At 36.1% G+C, this 16,656-nt stretch overlaps 1 protein-coding gene across 1 annotated transcript; it reads left to right on the top strand.

The window, feature by feature from the left end:
- Positions 1-467: 467 nt before the first annotated feature.
- LOC143445875 (ATP-binding cassette sub-family C member 4-like) lies at positions 468-15,007 on the top strand. Its single transcript, XM_076945249.1, has 31 exons — positions 468-1,259; positions 1,391-1,501; positions 1,645-1,765; positions 2,373-2,582; positions 2,804-2,893; positions 3,062-3,225; positions 3,392-3,517; positions 4,614-4,752; positions 5,176-5,286; positions 6,288-6,395; positions 6,595-6,681; positions 6,961-7,152; positions 7,350-7,562; positions 7,735-7,803; positions 7,947-8,121; positions 8,600-8,733; positions 8,984-9,058; positions 9,280-9,452; positions 9,743-9,936; positions 10,194-10,340; positions 10,645-10,724; positions 10,818-10,968; positions 11,170-11,289; positions 11,484-11,701; positions 12,411-12,605; positions 12,735-12,893; positions 12,982-13,071; positions 13,260-13,432; positions 13,605-13,710; positions 13,884-14,018; positions 14,107-15,007. The coding sequence occupies exons 1-31, from the start codon at positions 1,186-1,188 to the stop codon at positions 14,224-14,226; spliced, it is 4,260 nt and encodes a 1,419-aa protein (XP_076801364.1). The 5' UTR covers positions 468-1,185; the 3' UTR covers positions 14,227-15,007.
- The last annotated feature ends 1,649 nt before the right edge of the window (positions 15,008-16,656 follow it).

Here is a 16,656-nt window from a genome sequence, read left to right as displayed (position 1 = left end):
GGGTCTATATATTTACAGCGGAAATTATTGATCCACGTAAATGTGATTGCCGCACATTTTTTCAAAGTAGCCTGACTCGTATGGAATTGCATTACTACTAGCATGGAATAAATCATTCCGTAATTTCTTACTTTCTGTAAATTAGTGTTACTTTCCTCAGTTTCCTCATTCTGTAAAAACTACAATAAATAAATCAATGCCTGACAAAAAATTTTTCGAAAGATTATAGAAACTTCAACACACATTGTCACAAAAATATTTCTATATTTAACAGTTTAAGCTAAATAATACCGCGTACATTTTCGCGTTCAATACTACAAATATTGAAAAAAAACATTACGTAATTTGTCACTTTCCGTAAATTAGTGTCGAGTTCCTTAGCTTCCTCATTCCGTAAAGTAATGTTGTCCCTGTACTCATTTGATTCTCAGATTTCGTAGAAGGGGATTCACAACGTTGTAAAACCTGTGACCCTGTGGAGATGTGAGTCAGCGCATAGGGGAGAGCCAGACTGTACAGAGGTTGGCATAGGCGAACTCAGTCCTGCTTTTGATGAGCTTCATTGCCGCACTTAACGTTCGTTATTTTGCACTTAATGGTGTAGACATAACTTCTGTGTACTCAATTTTCAGTCGAATTAAAGATGATTAAATCAAACTGTGTGGTGCGCACTTCCATGATGTCTAAGCATTTTTGCACACCGTATTTGTCGTCTTTTATTTAACCTACCCCCGGTCTGTATTTCGTGGCAGCTGCACACCCGAGATAAATTTCAAGCAAATTTTTTAAGTCAAGTTTATGTCTATCCTTACCCGCTAACCTTTGAAAATGACTGCATGTTGGAGTAAAATAGGGCTGTGAGCAAATTAAAATGTGTAATAACCCTTCATTTAATCACGCTTATTGACTGTGGGTATCTGCTGCGTATAGCCTTCTCCTACACAGTAGAAAACAGGACTGTATAATCGGGTGTGCACCGTGTAGTGTCAATATTGTAGGTGCCGGAGCTCTGTATAGGTTCTGATAAAGTCGCCAGTTCTGTTGTTTCTATATATGTCACATTTTGTATCTTGCAAGCACGCTGCTCTTGTATTATCCTGTTAGCATTAGTTCCTTTTTTGTTTAATTATGTTTCACAGGAGTAATATTGCCTTCTTGAAGCAGTTTTAGTAACTGAGTTTAAACATGGAAAAAGAAAAGAAAAAGAGCAAGAGGAATCCCATGAACCAAGCCAACTTGTTGTCTTTCATTACTTTTAGGTTGATGAGATGGCTTACTAATTGTGAATTGTTCCCTCTTACTACTTGCATCATAATATATTTATTTTTATAAGCTTATATGTATGATCGGTTGATATTCCATAGGGTATGATATGTTCATAATTTTTCAGCTGGATGAATGATTTCTTCAGAAAAGGTTATAAAGAAAATCTTCAAGAGCATGATATGTATCCAATTCTCAAAAATGACTCGTCCGATGTAATTACCTCAAGACTTAAAAGGTTGCTAAATACAGCTCCATAAATTTTATTACTTGAGCGTATTTGGTTGTGTAAATCAATGAATGGGGAATGAAGATATATCTATACCAGTGATACGGAAGTTCAAACATGAACCTCATTTAATTTTCCTTTCTATTTTTTAGGAAATGGAAACAGGAAATCGAAAGTGCAAGGAGAAATAACAAAACACCAAGTCTCTTACTTGCTGTGGTGAAGACATACTGGTTTGATTGGGTGACCTATGGGGTTTTCGGGTTGATAGAGGTGATGTTAACTTCTTGTTAAATTTAAAATCTCCTAAAGTAAGGTTCATTATGGTCACGCAATATTGCTTGTTTATGCAATTATGTATGCCGTTGAGTTAATAATTGCATGTTGCAATCATATTTTTTAACATGATAATGTTCCCTGCACAATGATGCCAGTTACTGATGGTCTAATTGTGTATCTTTACGATAATTACTTGCATTGCTGAAGGTCAGCTTCTTACTACCTTGACCGACTTTGCTTCACAATCTATCTGCATACTTAAACAGCTGACCTCTGGCAATTTTGCTTTGTCATGTTTTATGTAATCGCTTTAGTTGTCTAAGAAAAATTGATTGCAGCAACTTCAAGGAAAGTTTATCAGTAATGCATGTTCTACTAGTGTTTGTCAAAATAACGATCTTTGTTTTTAAGGTAACCTTATTCTAGTTATCTATCACTTCAAGTTTTACATAATTGTTACTGTATTATACATAATTTTTTTGCACATGCTGTACATGTTTAGTGTTTACACATTGTGTTTTGGTAATTTTGTTTTACTTTGATGGTTTGCAATTAAAAAGGTGCTCCCTAATCCTAATTAAGAGTTATGTATTATTTTCAGGAAACACTGCATATTTTTACTCCACTATTTATCGGTGGATTGCTAAGTTATTTCGAAGGCAAAGAGACATTAACTGGTGCCTATATGTATGCAACTGGAATTTGCCTTATACTGATTGGACTTACACTAATCCATCACATTTATTTTTACTATTTACAACGTCTTGGATGGCACATACGGGCTGGAATGTGTGCGCTGATGTATAAAAAGGTAATTTTGAGTGTATTAGATTTTAGAAACATGCGTAATTATAATATATACCATACAATTAAGTAAATGAAAAAATCATGTTAACAATTTTATAAATATTACTGAAATGAGCCAAATGTTAATAAATTACTTGTCCTATTCAGTCGTTTTCACTGTCTATATATTTTGGATTTCTATATGTTACAATTTTCCGTGAAATATTTCATCTCTTGTCCTTACAGACTCTTAAACTGAGCCAGAAGTCACTTGCTGCTACCACAACAGGCCAAATTGTCAATCTAGGGTCAACTGACGTCATGAGATTTGATTTTGTATGCAAAGCGTTTGTTAAACCTAGCTTTTAAATTCAAATCCAAATACCAAGTTTTCTATTAAATAAGAGAATATTAATATTTTATCAATAATAATACTATAGTATTTAAGTAATATATTGCTAAATATACATGAGTAAAAATATTCAATGCTAATACTATTTATAGGTCACTTTGTTTCTGCATTATTTAATACTTGCCCCATTGCAAGCTATAGTGGTAACCTATCTTTTGTGGAGATATCTGGGGGCATCGTCACTGATTGGGCTTGCAATTATTTTTCTGGTTAGCGTTGGTCAGAGCATAATGGGGAGACAATTCGGCCGAATACGGTATTATGGCATTATCTATTTCGAGCATTCATTCAACATATTGTCAACATAATCGATATGAATTCGATGAAGTGTCAACAGATGCTAATGGCATTCACTCTTATACCAACACGTTTGACAAACATATGCATGCTGGTGTTGAATTTTTGATTTCTTGTTGTTTCAGAGCAAAAATGGCCCTTCTTACTGATGAAAGAATTCGGGTCATGAATGAAGTTATAACTGCAATGAGAATAGTGAAAATGTATACTTGGGAAACATCCTTTCAAAAATTTGTGGACAAAATAAGGAGGTATATGCTATTTTACAATTTATATATATATCACATAACTACATGTGTTATGCATTTTTGTGTAACTGGAAATATTATATGTAGTAAATTGACATTTAATCGAAAGGAAAATTTATTAAGAAGTACATTGTTTTATCATGATTTAACTTTTTGATTTCTTTATATTTCATTTGCATATCTATCTATCTACATACATTTTATTTCTTTCAAAGTGGCCTCATTACCTCCATAATACATGAACAAATATTCGACATGGTAAAGTAGATCATGAGAAGCAGACATGTGAACAAATTTATTAACTGGTCATTCAGTTCGCATTTTAATTTATTTATCAAATATTATAGAGCAGTGGTTCTCAAACTTTTTTAAAAGAAAGTACGCAACGGTCTCCTAGCAATTTTTTAAACGCCTCACGGTCCCTTAAAAAATCAGCACAAAACAACACGTTGGTTATTATGGTATCATTGTGACGGGTGTAGGCTACCTGCTTCTTTGCAACCAGTTCGGCTACGTTTGGTTTCGTTTTGGACAACGCAACCCTAATATCGTGAATCACATTCAACCGGTTTCGAGCTTTTGACTTGATGGCAAGTAGTGCCTTTTTTTGGAAGGTGCTTCGCGGTCCCCGAAAATTGTCTCGCGGACCCCAAAAGGACCGCAGACCCCAGTTTGAGAACCACTGTTATAGAGCATGCTTTCCCTAAGCATAAAGTGGTAATTGATATATAATTAATACAATGCCAAATTCAGAATTTCAAGTTATAATCGTAGCCTTGGCAGGTAATCCCATCCTTCAAAAAAATGCCAATTTTTTGTCATACATGGGAATTGGGATACTATGTGGACTTGATATTAATTTAGTCATTGGATGCATTCCCTATTTAGAACTGTTTATGATTATACGATATAGTGTTAATTGATAAAAACAAACTATAATTATATAATATTGAAACTATGTAATTGGTGCATGATGCAACTATTCTTCACTCTTGTACTTAGAAAAAAGACGTATGATACAGTTTTTAACAACATTCTGTAAAAGCTGTTTTTAAGTAGAAATTTATTACCTAATGCTTTGTATCAATACCTTTTACAGAAGGGAAGTTAAAAAAGTGTTATCGTCCTCCATTTTGAAGGCTTGCAACTTTTCAATGATGTTTTTGTCTACCAAGCTAGTTGCATTAGCTTCTTTTACAAGCTATGTTGTCGCTGGCGGTCACTTGACGGCATCTAATGTAAGTTTTCTGAAATTACTTTTACCACAATTTTGTATTGGGCATTAATGGGTCTTTTTCAAAGCTGATTTCTGACATGATATTTTTCGAAATTTATTTCTTTACTAATGTTGGTTCAGATTTAAACAATGGCAAAGATGCTTAAACCTTGTCGAAAATTAATTTTTAGTTTACATGTAAACATTTTCGATGCAGGTTACTTTTATTTAAAATAACTTTTTTTTTGCCCAAGGGCAAGTATTAAAAGCCATGTTAACTCAGTTGACAGTACCTACCTAAACCAAGTTGCACACTAAGATAACATAATTACCAGTAGTAGAAAAATGAACTTCATTCGTAATTAGTCTCAAGTTGGTGATTTGATGTAAAAATACCTCGTTTGTTTTTTTTGCTTCAAATCACGTGTTCTGCTGATGTTACCAGGTCTTCCCCGCTTTGTCTTTGTATAATGTCGTTCGTGTTTCTATGGGTATTTTCTTTCCATTGGCCATTGAGAAGTATTCAGAGTCAATTGTCAGTCTCAAAAGAATCCAGGTATGCGTATTTGACCAGTTTTGATAACTTGCATTTACAGCTTTTGATACTGGTCTTGGTTTTTTGGAAATTTTGTTCGCCTCCTGCTGCTGGCATAAGTTTTATTTGTTAATGTTTGAACTTGGATAATGAAGGAGTTATCCATCATTGAAAATTTTAAGATAGTAATATAAAGCTCAATTATATTACAATATTTATGCACAAATGATGAGTTAAGGCTATCAGACTTGATATATGATCATCTTTAAAACAAAGTTTTTATTGAATTTTGAAGATATGACAACAAGGTTAAAATTCATTATGATAGGCGGTTACAAAATATTTTTTTGAAATAATACACCTGGTTACAAAATTAATGAATGCTAAATGAAATGTTTGCTATGTATGCATTTTTTTATGTGTCTGTTGCATGCAACAAATCAGTTCCATTGTTTCTTTCTATTGCCTTAAGTCATTAGACTGGATCATCTGAAGACGTTAGTACATGCTATGAAAGCTATAAAATATGTTCATATCTTATGCCTTTATGGATACTATGCAACCACTGCACGGCAAATGCCAATTTTCATTGTTATAGGTGCCTCTAAGTTCATGATACTTAATACACTTGCTTCTGCGCTTGGATAACACCGATTAATCAGCAGATGTTAAATAATTTGCCTTATCCGCCTTTTTGCCGTTTAATCAATACAATATCAGCTTTGTAGTTGGTTGAACGCAGCAGCTTTATTTTCCAGTTTTCGCATAAAATGCATCCATTTTTGTTATAGTTAAGCTCTAAGTCTAAAGCTTCAGTCAAATCTCTTGCATACACCATGCCATACAAATACCTCCAACGGATACCTAACCTATTCATATTTAAAATAACTGAAAAAACCACCTTTCTATACCGTATATGTTACATATAAGGCTTAAATATATTTAATCAGTATATAGCCAAATAATTAGTAATTGACCAAGTTGCTTGTTGGTGCGTCATAATTATGTTATTTCATTTGCAGGATTTTCTTCTGCTTGATGAACAAGATATAGAAAAGGAGAAGCTTCCAGTTCATTCGGACACTGAGTGCAGTGTTGTGATAAGAGATTTTACTGCTTCATGGTCAGATGTAAGTACTTAACGTACACATTTCAAACTCTGATTGTAACTAATGGCTGTTGGATTAGTAGTACAGTATAAGTAAGTTTGTAAGTATTTAAAAAAAAGTGCAAACATGTACAACAAATAAATTAAGAAAATATATTCATATGAAATTTTGCATGCATAATTTTGAACAGAGTCGTTGATTTCTGTTGCTTTTTTTGTAGGAAAATGAACCAACTTTGAATGATGTTAATGTTGAAGTTAAATCCGGACAACTTCTAGCTGTGATAGGACCAGTTGGTTCAGGGAAGGTGAGAGACTGACATTTTTTTCTTGTGACTATTAATTCTTCAATGTTACTTTTTAAATTTTGTTGCAATTGACTAGGTTTTGAGTATATTAAAATCTGACCATGGTCGTTAACATCATTTGGTATTAACTTAATTGAACCATTTTTAAATAGTTAGCATTAATATTTACCAATTCTGAGTTGTTGTTTGTTGCGATTATAAGCTTGCGCAACAACTGTGCATATCTCTTATCCACTGAATTATTTTTGATTTGGCTGAATATGTTTGTATTTTTGACAGTCATCACTTCTGAGTGCCATACTGCATGAGCTCAAACCCAGGTTGGGTGACATGGAGGTTAAAGGTCAAGTAGTTTATGCTGGACAAGTGCCTTGGGTATTTTCTGGCACTGTTCGTGAAAATATATTGTTTGGCGAGGAATATGATTCATTACGATACGGAGCTGTTATAAAGGCGTGTGCTTTAACAAAGGTTTGCAAATTTCTGTTGAAACAGTGATCGTTGAGTAAATAATATGCCAGTCAAATGTGAACCATGATATCTATTTAATTACTGATATCGGCATGCTTTGTAATGTTTTAAATCAATGACTCACCTGCATAAGTTCCCAAAACTCAAAGAAATATGTTTAACATTTTTTCATTTTTGCTGATAATTTCTGCACAAAGGACCTCGAAGCACTGGCGTTCAGTGACCAGACTTTAGTCGGAGAGCGCGGTGTTACACTGAGTGGGGGCCAGAAAGCTCGAATAAATCTTGCACGGGCAGCTTATCGTGAAAAGAGTGACATTATTTTACTCGATGACCCACTGAGTGCTGTTGATGCGGCAGTGGCAGCACAACTTTTCCATGACTGCATTTGCGGCTACATGAAAGAAAAAGTTGGTATCATGTTATTACTTTGCATTTGAGCATTTACTACTTTATACTGCCATAGGCTTACATAACAAAACACCTTGCTATGTGCTGGAATAAAAGCTGTTTGCCTCTTCCTATTTTACTTGTTGTATTTTAGGGTCACTTTGACAAATGACTTTTTTGCAAACTTTTTAGGTCCGTGTACTAGTCACACATCAGCTTCAGTTTTTGAAAGGAGCAGATCAAGTATTGATATTAAAGGAAGTAAGTGTCCATCTGGTGACATATGTATATCTGGTATCAGCCACCACGTTTGGGAAGTTAAATCATTAGTCATTAGTATTACCCACCAAGTCCATTTTGTCATGGTATTTAATAAGGCTAATAAACATCATACTTTTTTGCAGGGTGCTGTGGCAGGTCTTGGCACTTACGAAGAGTTGCAAGCAAAAGGAACAGATTTTGCCGCTCTACTCCATAAAGACGAGGAAGAAGAAAAGAAGAACGACTTGATGCTCTCTACTGCGCTTTCAGATGATAATCTCAATCAACATCACGTGATAAGCGAAGATGAAATCCGTGGTACGCAAAGCAGTTTAATGTATTGTTTGTTGTCATGTGTTATATCATTGTGTGCAATAGAATCAGTAATCTTGGTTTAATTCGAATTAACTACATCAAGCTAGCTGTTATCGTATATCGTAAGACCATTGCCTATCTCTGCATTGGGGTTGGAGATTGGGTAAACGATTTGTAAAGACAGCTGGTATTTTTGATTGATGACAAAAATTTTATTAGCCAAGGTTTATAATGAAACTTCTTTCATCAGGCAATTGCCCACCAATAACATGTGTTTGGTTCTCCTTACTATACAGGACCAGTCAACAAATTGCTTACCTGACATACTTTAATCCAAGACTAGGTTAACCTGAATTCTGCCCTAACTTTTTGTTTGGTTTTATGGGTTTATTTAATGCATACTTGTCAAAAGATTCCTGTTTATGGTGGCATGCTGTTTTGTTTGCCGTCGTAGCTCAATAAATAAAATTTGCTGTTTCAGTTGGTCAAAGTTTGTTGTCCTTGGAAAACCTCCATTTAATGACAGGATCAATGACAGATATTCGTGTTTTACCTGATGATTCAGATCAACTAATTCGTTCTTTTTCGATGAGTGATGCAAGACCAAACATCAAAGTCAGTGCCTATTTACATTTTATCTTTGGTAAAAGTGGTTTCAAAGCCAATAATTTTTTTCTGTGTACTGAAAAACACTTTTAAGCGGTGGTTCTCTACCTGGGGTCTGAAGTTGGCTTAGGGGATTTCACCAGTTATACTTTAACTCCTCACAAATAGCGAATTAAATAACAATTTTGAAGATGGGGGCCCGCAAACAGGAAAAGGATGGGCACCACTGCTTTAAAGTAAATATTTTATTTAAATTCAGCACAAAAATGTGACCAACAATGTCAAAACAAGCAAACAAGAGGAATCTGAAAAAATGCTTCTCAACAATGAACAGGTGAAAAATTGTGGATGAGAATTTAAATTAATAAGCTATGTTGTAAGAAATTTTAATACCCAGAGTAGAGCTATATGTTTCATTTCCTTCGTGCACAATCAATAATATTCCACTTAAATACAAATTGACACCAGAGATAGCTCTGTTTGACGTGACAAGAAAACATGCCGACATAACAACAACATAGTCATAAGTTAATCCAGACGTGTGTTTCAATTCAGGCAGAATTTGTTGCTCCAGTTAGAGAGGAGGAGACAAAAGTTCAGGGAAGTGTGGGATGGAAGGTTTATAAAGAATATTTTGGAACCAACAGTTGCCTCTTGTTTGTTCTTAGTTTCCTTTTACTTTCAAATCATGTAACATTTGTTCTCTGTGATTGGTGGATGTCAATTTGGTAAGAAGATTACTGAAAATGGTTTAAAAAAAATGGAAAAGTTTTCATTTTTGTAAATAGAATATCCCAAATTATAATAAAAGGAAGTAATTTAGTAAAATTATGTCGGTGCAAATAAAGTCAAACGTTTCTTATTCATTGTTTTACTTATTCACTAAATTATTTTTCATTCATATAAATACTCCTGTAATTTTGAAGATATACTTTTGTTTATAATACTTTCATTATGACAGCCTCATAGTTCAGATTATAATCCATTATAACTACATAAGTTGTTTATTTTAATTAAGGGCAACAAAATCTGAAGTCTTTTATTCTCGGCTTGAACTTATGGATTACAACATATCTATGGAAGCAAATGCCACTGTTCCGTATAATATGACACTAATTGGCACAGATGGATACAACAGCTCAGCCAATGAAGGCTTCACTGAAACAACTGATCTACAATTTGATGACACCTATTACATTGCAATTTTTGCAAGTAAGTATCATGGCACCTTTATACAACGAATGGATAAAGGATTTCTAAAGGCTAAAATTCTCTTTTGTCAATTTCTTTTAATTTAAACAATTATGAATAATAACGACTTATTACTATAAGATAATTTCAGTAATTTATGCATGAGTCAATATGGGCTCATGACTTACAAACTTACCTCTAACTATAACATTCTAGCTACTTGATTGCTATTTATCATAAAATCATGATTTGTCTTTTCATATCAGCCTTGTGTTTAGTATTGACAGGCGTCTTTGCGGTATTGATCTATGCAAGATCAATATTACAGTTCTATTATTGCGTGATATCTGGTATCCATATGCATGATAAGATGTTTCATGCTCTGCTGCATTCACACACAAGGTTTATCGACACAAATCCTGTTGGTAAGATTTAGAACAGTTTAGTCACAGCCATTCATTAATAATTATTTTCTCGTAGGTGCGGGTGTAATTGTAATAGTTACACAATTACATAAATTATGTCAGTTGGTTTTTGGTGAAGAATTTTCAGTTATAGACTAACTTTTCTTTACGATTTTGCATATTTCTTCCTTTAACTTACGTAAAATTATATAATTAAGCATCACTTCTGCCGTTTAGTCCCATTACTAACCTTATCGATCAACTTTGCTTATGCGACGTTTGTGGTATATTTTTTGGCACCGTTTAACAGAAGGAATTTTCGCAGGACGAATTTTGAATAGATTTTCAAAAGATATGGGCCAAATTGACGAAATTCTTCCCGCTACTTTTATGGATTTTATTTACGTAAGTTTTTTCCTGTTACTTCTTCTTCAGATGCTCAGTTGTTTAATGTTGTAGTGTACTCTCATAACCCTTGCTTTGATGCCCTTTGCTTAGATATTTTTCACAATCATCACTGTGTTGATACTCGCCATCATCATCAACTATTTCGTTGGGATCATCACCATACCCCTTGTTGCATATTTTATATGGTTACGTCAGTATTATTTAAAGACGTCACGTGATATAAAGCGGATGGAAGGCGCCAGTGAGTGATGCAGTATTTGTTTTCATTTACAAGAATGTAACTGGCAAAAGATTCCGATAAAATTATTCGGTAGAACTTTCGCTAAACAGTTTTTAGAGTAATTTTGCACTAATGTTAATGTGGTTATCCACCTGCTTTAGACTAGCTTTTGTTGTCCCAGTATTTTCCAATTAACCTATTTCCTGCTGCTTTCATTTTTAGGTCGAAGTCCAGTTTTTACCCATCTGTCTTCCACTCTCCAGGGACTAACAACTGTAAGAGCATTTAAAATGCAGGAGAAATTTGAGGAAGAATTTCACATCAGACAAGATGCTCACAGTGGTAAATACTCATATATCTTATCACAAGTTTTTAATGTCTAGCTCTAGATCTTTGATCGCTGTTGTTTTCAAGCATAAGCGGTCGACGTCTTCTGAAAAGCTCGGTGAGTAATGGGGTTTTAGGTGAACGTGTGAAGACCATACGACGATGATGAGCAAACGACTTGTAGGGTCTAAAAAATTTGTTTTTTTTAGCTGCATGGTTTCTCTTTTTAACCGGCTCCCGTTGGCTGGCTATGCGGCTGGACGCAATTTGTGCTATTTTTATTGGCACCGTCGCTTTCTTTTCGATTGTTTTTGTGTCTATGACTGATGTGGACGCCGGACAGGTTGGCCTTACGCTGACATACTCCTTGATGTTGATGGGCATGTTCCAGTGGGGCACGAGGCAGAGTGCCGAGGTCGAGAATTTGGTGAGTTATCCGGCAAACCGTTTGTGAGCTCAATCGAGTGGAAATAATTTCTATGAGTGACCAGCGCCCAGTCAAACAAGTGTGCGGTGTCTGTTTATAGGATGGAAGATATTAAACCCCTTTGACAATGTTGTTTGCTAAAATTCGGTAATGCGGTTTGCATGCGCTATGCAGCCTGACTGCCGCAGTACCGAGTGCCTGCTCGATCGCCTCTAAGTGCCAAATATCCTTGCAAGTGTTGTTGTGTACGGTGCTGCGATGGTCCCAGTTTTAAAGCTTTTGGGTTTTGACGTGTGCGTTGTAGTGTGTAGATTTGGTTAGGTTGAAATGCATAAACCAACAGTGAACTCGCTGCCAAGTGCCGTAATGTAACCTCAGCTCCACCTCAAATCTATGCGAAGTTGCAGTTGTGCCACATGATCGTCAGCTTGTGGTTGTCTCTCGGTATTCTAGAAGGAAGTCCAAGCTGTGTTTTTGTCACTGAGCTTAGTCGCCACTTCCGTAGAAAACCAACAATTTCTGTCATTGAGTTAAAAAACAGTCGACCAGTACATATGTGCAATTCCTATCTGGGTAGATAAGAAAGCTTGAACAGCGAACAGTCGACGCTAAAAGTTATCTTATGAAGATATTCTTCGGTAGGTTGAAAAAAGTTTGGAAAACGGAATCAAACGTTTTTGCCGCCAATTTAAAACGGTCATCTTTTTAGATGACGTCAGTCGAACGTATCCAGGAATATTACAAGATACCACCGGAGGCCGCTCACGAGCGCCCTGAGAACAAACCACCCCCTGGCTGGCCACAATACGGAATCATTACTTTTGATAATCTGTCCTATGCTCATTATGTTGATGGGCCTGATATCCTTCATCGGGTTCGTTTGAACGTAAAAGCTCACGAAAAGGTGATTTTGACCTATATCGTCGTTATTTTTTATTTCAATAAAGAAACTGTTTATGTAAATTTTTAAAATCAGCTTGATGTGATTTGTAAGGCACTACACGTATCGCAAATGCTGAAAACGATTTTAAAGGTGGGCATAGTTGGACGGACAGGAGCCGGCAAAAGCTCTTTGATCTCCACTTTGTTCCGCTTGAATGAATACAGCCAGGGAGAGATCTACATCGACGGAGTAGCAACATCCCAACTTGGACTCACAGACCTTAGATCCGTCATCTCCATCATCCCACAGGTGAGGACATTTACCGGTAAAATTCAGGTCCAGGAGAAGTTTTGTATCAAAACGTGTTTCAGTTCATAAATATGTTTGCACACCCTAGGACCCGATCTTGTTTGCCGGAACAATGAGGAAAAACCTGGACATTTTTGGTGACTACACGGACGCTGAGTTGTGGAAAGCTCTAGAACAAGTGATAATTTTACAGTGTATTAGTGGCATCACGTTCGCGATTGACACACCTCAGTGCCTGGTGTTGCAAATTGGAACTAACGTGAAAACGCCGACAGCTATTATAAGAAGCACTTGGTGGACAATAATGTTCCTAAATGTTACGTCTATACAAATTGCTTCACCACTAACTGTGTATAATACTCGTAGGTACAACTTCGGCCGCTGGTGGAGAATTTACCGATGAAATTAGAAAGTGCTCTTTCCGAGGCCGGCTCTAATTTCAGCGTTGGTCAACGGCAACTTGTATGCCTCGCTCGCGCCATCTTGCGGAAGAATAAAATTTTGATTATTGATGAAGCGACTGCCAATGTAGACATTAGGTGTGTGTGTGTGTGTGTGTGTGTGTCGAGCACTTCATTAATCACAAAAGAAGTCATATTAGATTTAGAGCACTTAGCACCGATGATTTTGAATGCAAAAACTTATTATTTTCTATGAATAACAGATAAATAAAAACTGGTAATTACCTAAGTTACGTGATTTCCTCAAAAGGACCGACCATCTCGTCCAAGAAGCAATAAGAAGTAATTTCAAGCATTGCACAGCCCTCACCATCGCTCATCGTCTTCACACCATCATCGACTGCGATCGTGTCATGGTGAGCTTCGAGCAAGTTTTGAAATTCACTTGCTTTTATTTGTCGCTATGTTTGCTTTCTTCTAATCTCATATATCAATCAACTTAATTTTTTTTCTTGTTGAGGTTGACTCCGTTGCATATTGAGTCATTATGGTACTATCGGTGTGATCAACGTCATTTCTTGCTTTCCAGGTTCTGGATGCAGGAGAAGTTGTGGAGTTTGAGGAACCCCATCTTCTTTTGAATAACAAAGATAGCGTCTTTGCATCGATGGTCGATTCAACTGGCAAAGCAGAGGCCACGTCACTTAAGGATGCCGCTAAAAGGGTGAGTCAAAGTGATGTGATGTACTGACTCAAAGTGATGTGCTGACTTTCTCATCGTTGCAACTTTTAACCGTTTTTCTCTGCTTTAGGCCTACGAAATTCGCCACGAAGTTACCTCTGATGTTGAAGATGGTGACCGCAGCTATATGGCCCGGTTTCTTCCAACACCGGGAACCTACGACCATCTTGAACTTGAAACCAATATTTAAGTTTTCTTTGCGACGTTTTAACTGGTTTAAGCGATACTGGTTTGTCTGGTTTAGTTAAGTTTAACTAATTTAGTTCCACGTGAGGTATGTATTGGAGTAGCATCTTTGCTTCTTTATATTGCCTCTTATAATTTATTGTACCGTGAAATAAAACCTTTCTTGTCTCTATTTTATATAGTTTTTTAAATCCTATACACCAGCCCATTGTCTCTTTCTTAAAACCTGATCTAGTTATTTACTGTGAAAACTTGCCAACTCCTGTTGTCATAGCTACTTGCCTTGCGCATTGTCATGTTCTTGCTGTCCAACAAATTCTATTTGCTCAACCTCAGCCAGTCATACCTCACAGTAGGTATTTTTCAACCACACTTAAACTACACAGAAATTTGCCATTACCGTGAACACCTTGCTTTTGATTTTGTTCTTACTTTCATGAATTCGCTCTTGAATAAAAGTTACTGGATTTGCTTGTTTTGTATGTTATGATATGCACACTTTTAGGATAAATTATCCTACTTGCATTTGCAACATTTCTGTTTCGGATAGTACTTACTATTTATTAGCGGTATTAATTTAAGTTCCTTTTACTGTATATGTTTTATCGCATGCTAAAGGTTGTTCTTCATCAGCAAGCAATTCTTGAAATTTTTTGTTGATAACGTTTGCAATTGTTCTGTCTATTCGTCTTAGTTTATGTTTGGTTGCATACGCTCACAGCATTGTGATTGTCACGTTTTCTTTTTATTTGACGAGTAAAATCGATCGAAAAAAGCAAATTCTACCTTAGTTGTGCAAATTTCTTTTCTGCAGCCAGCGTCACGTGGTCGTACTTGTTCGTCACGCTTCAGAAAACTTGGGTCTGGACAAGTTGTTTGAAGATGTCACGTAATCGGTTTTCTCATTAGTAAATAACATCTGGTCCCGGATTTGTGCGCCATTTTCTGGTTGTTTTTATGAAGATTGATTGCTCCTTTGCCTGGTCACCTTGCATCTTATAAACCTGCATGTGTTCAGTCTAAACAGGCGTTCTGCTTGTTGAAACTGTATCTGGCCATGTCAGGTGCACCAATTCTTAACAGGATTATTAGCGTGAGGACTCGTGGATCTTTTTTAAAATTTGTGGTCGAATTTCATGTCTGCGAAAGTTTTCTTTCTCTGGCAGCAGTACACGGCTGGGAAATACAACCCGCGAATCCGATTTTGCAGGAATTATTCATAATGCTTCTCACGTGTGATGCATAATCGTATGATTGACATGCTTAGTTTGCCCCTTTTTGTCTTCTTTGCATAGCTGAGCCAATCACCGTGACGGGATGGAATATTTTTGCAATTCCACATTTAAAAAAGCTTTCTTAACAAACCATCGCAAATTGACCCGAAGCTTGCAAACTAACCCGATATTCTTATTTAACGCCGGCTTTTGTTTTCCGGCCTCTGTTGTCCTCACGTCGCTTGAAGATCAATCGATGATGCTGCTTGGCTTATTGGGTTAAGTCATTAACACCCAGGTGCACTGCACACTTATCCTATTAGTGTCCTGACGATGCTTAGGTGAAATCTTATTTACATTGCCGTGTTTGTTATAATCTAAAGCCATTTTTGCGAGCCATGCTTTACCAAACGCATTTTCTTGCCCAGCTGTAAAAACTTTCTTAACGCTTCGCCGATTTAAACTTTGTTAATCAGCTCCTTACTATGTTATTGGCACGACTTCGTTTGAACTTATTAGTCTTGTGTTAAGCATTTTCACAACATGCTATTCGGGTTAAGGATTCGACGAACAACGCATTTCGCCTTTAAATAAAAATGCTTACTTGGCGAAGCCTTTCTGTACTTACCATAACCTTGGTTTTGGGAATGATGCCCGTAATTGAGAATGCAAAGTCCCGGAATGAATAGTTGCGCTCAACCCATTGACATGATAAATCAAGATGTAGGTCCAGCTGTGCTGACTTCGTAGCGTAAGATGCGCAGTCATATACCAATACATTGGTAGATGCGACTGCACCTGGTAACAAAAAATTCAATTGCACTGTCAATACAAAGTAGCATGAACTGGGACTTTATCAAACTATCCAAACGTGCCCGATGTTGAAATCAACCTAATAAATAAATGGCGTACATTTAAGTAAGTTATGCTGCCAAATCTTAAAAGGTGAAACGGCAACAGAGTTTCAGTAAAAGGTCTTGCTTATCGTTAAAAAAATACATCAATGGATACATTCCTCGATTTCTTGATATCGGTTGTAAATATTTTGGGGATGAATGTGATGGTAAAATATGTTTGGTCAGTGTCAGGTTTCGACCAATTACACCAGCCATCAGAACCACCAACAGTGCTACTGACGCACTTTGCACCTTTGAAATCCGTTTGATTTGTAGAAGTATGTTAAAAAGTTTCGATGAATTAAGTCAAATGTAAAAACGCTC

The sequence above is a fragment of the Clavelina lepadiformis genome, chromosome 2 (assembly GCF_947623445.1).
Source record: "Clavelina lepadiformis chromosome 2, kaClaLepa1.1, whole genome shotgun sequence".
NCBI classification, from domain to species: Eukaryota; Metazoa; Chordata; class Ascidiacea; order Aplousobranchia; family Clavelinidae; genus Clavelina; species Clavelina lepadiformis.
The sequence above is the reverse complement of the archived record's forward strand: the minus strand, read 5'-3'. Positions and strand labels throughout refer to the sequence as shown.

What these genes read in the sequence shown, in the direction of transcription:
- LOC143445875 (XM_076945249.1), top strand. Translation starts at nt 1,186, where the DNA reads ATGGAAAAAGAAAAGAAAAAGAGCAAGAGGAATCCCATGAACCAAGCC. An exon ending in AGGCGTGTGCTTTAACAAAG is followed by an intron (nt 7,153 to 7,349) that starts GTTTGCAAATTT and finishes TTCTGCACAAAG; the next exon opens with GACCTCGAAGCACTGGCGTT. An exon ending in CAGACAAGATGCTCACAGTG is followed by an intron (nt 11,290 to 11,483) that starts GTAAATACTCAT and finishes TGTTTTTTTTAG; the next exon opens with CTGCATGGTTTCTCTTTTTA.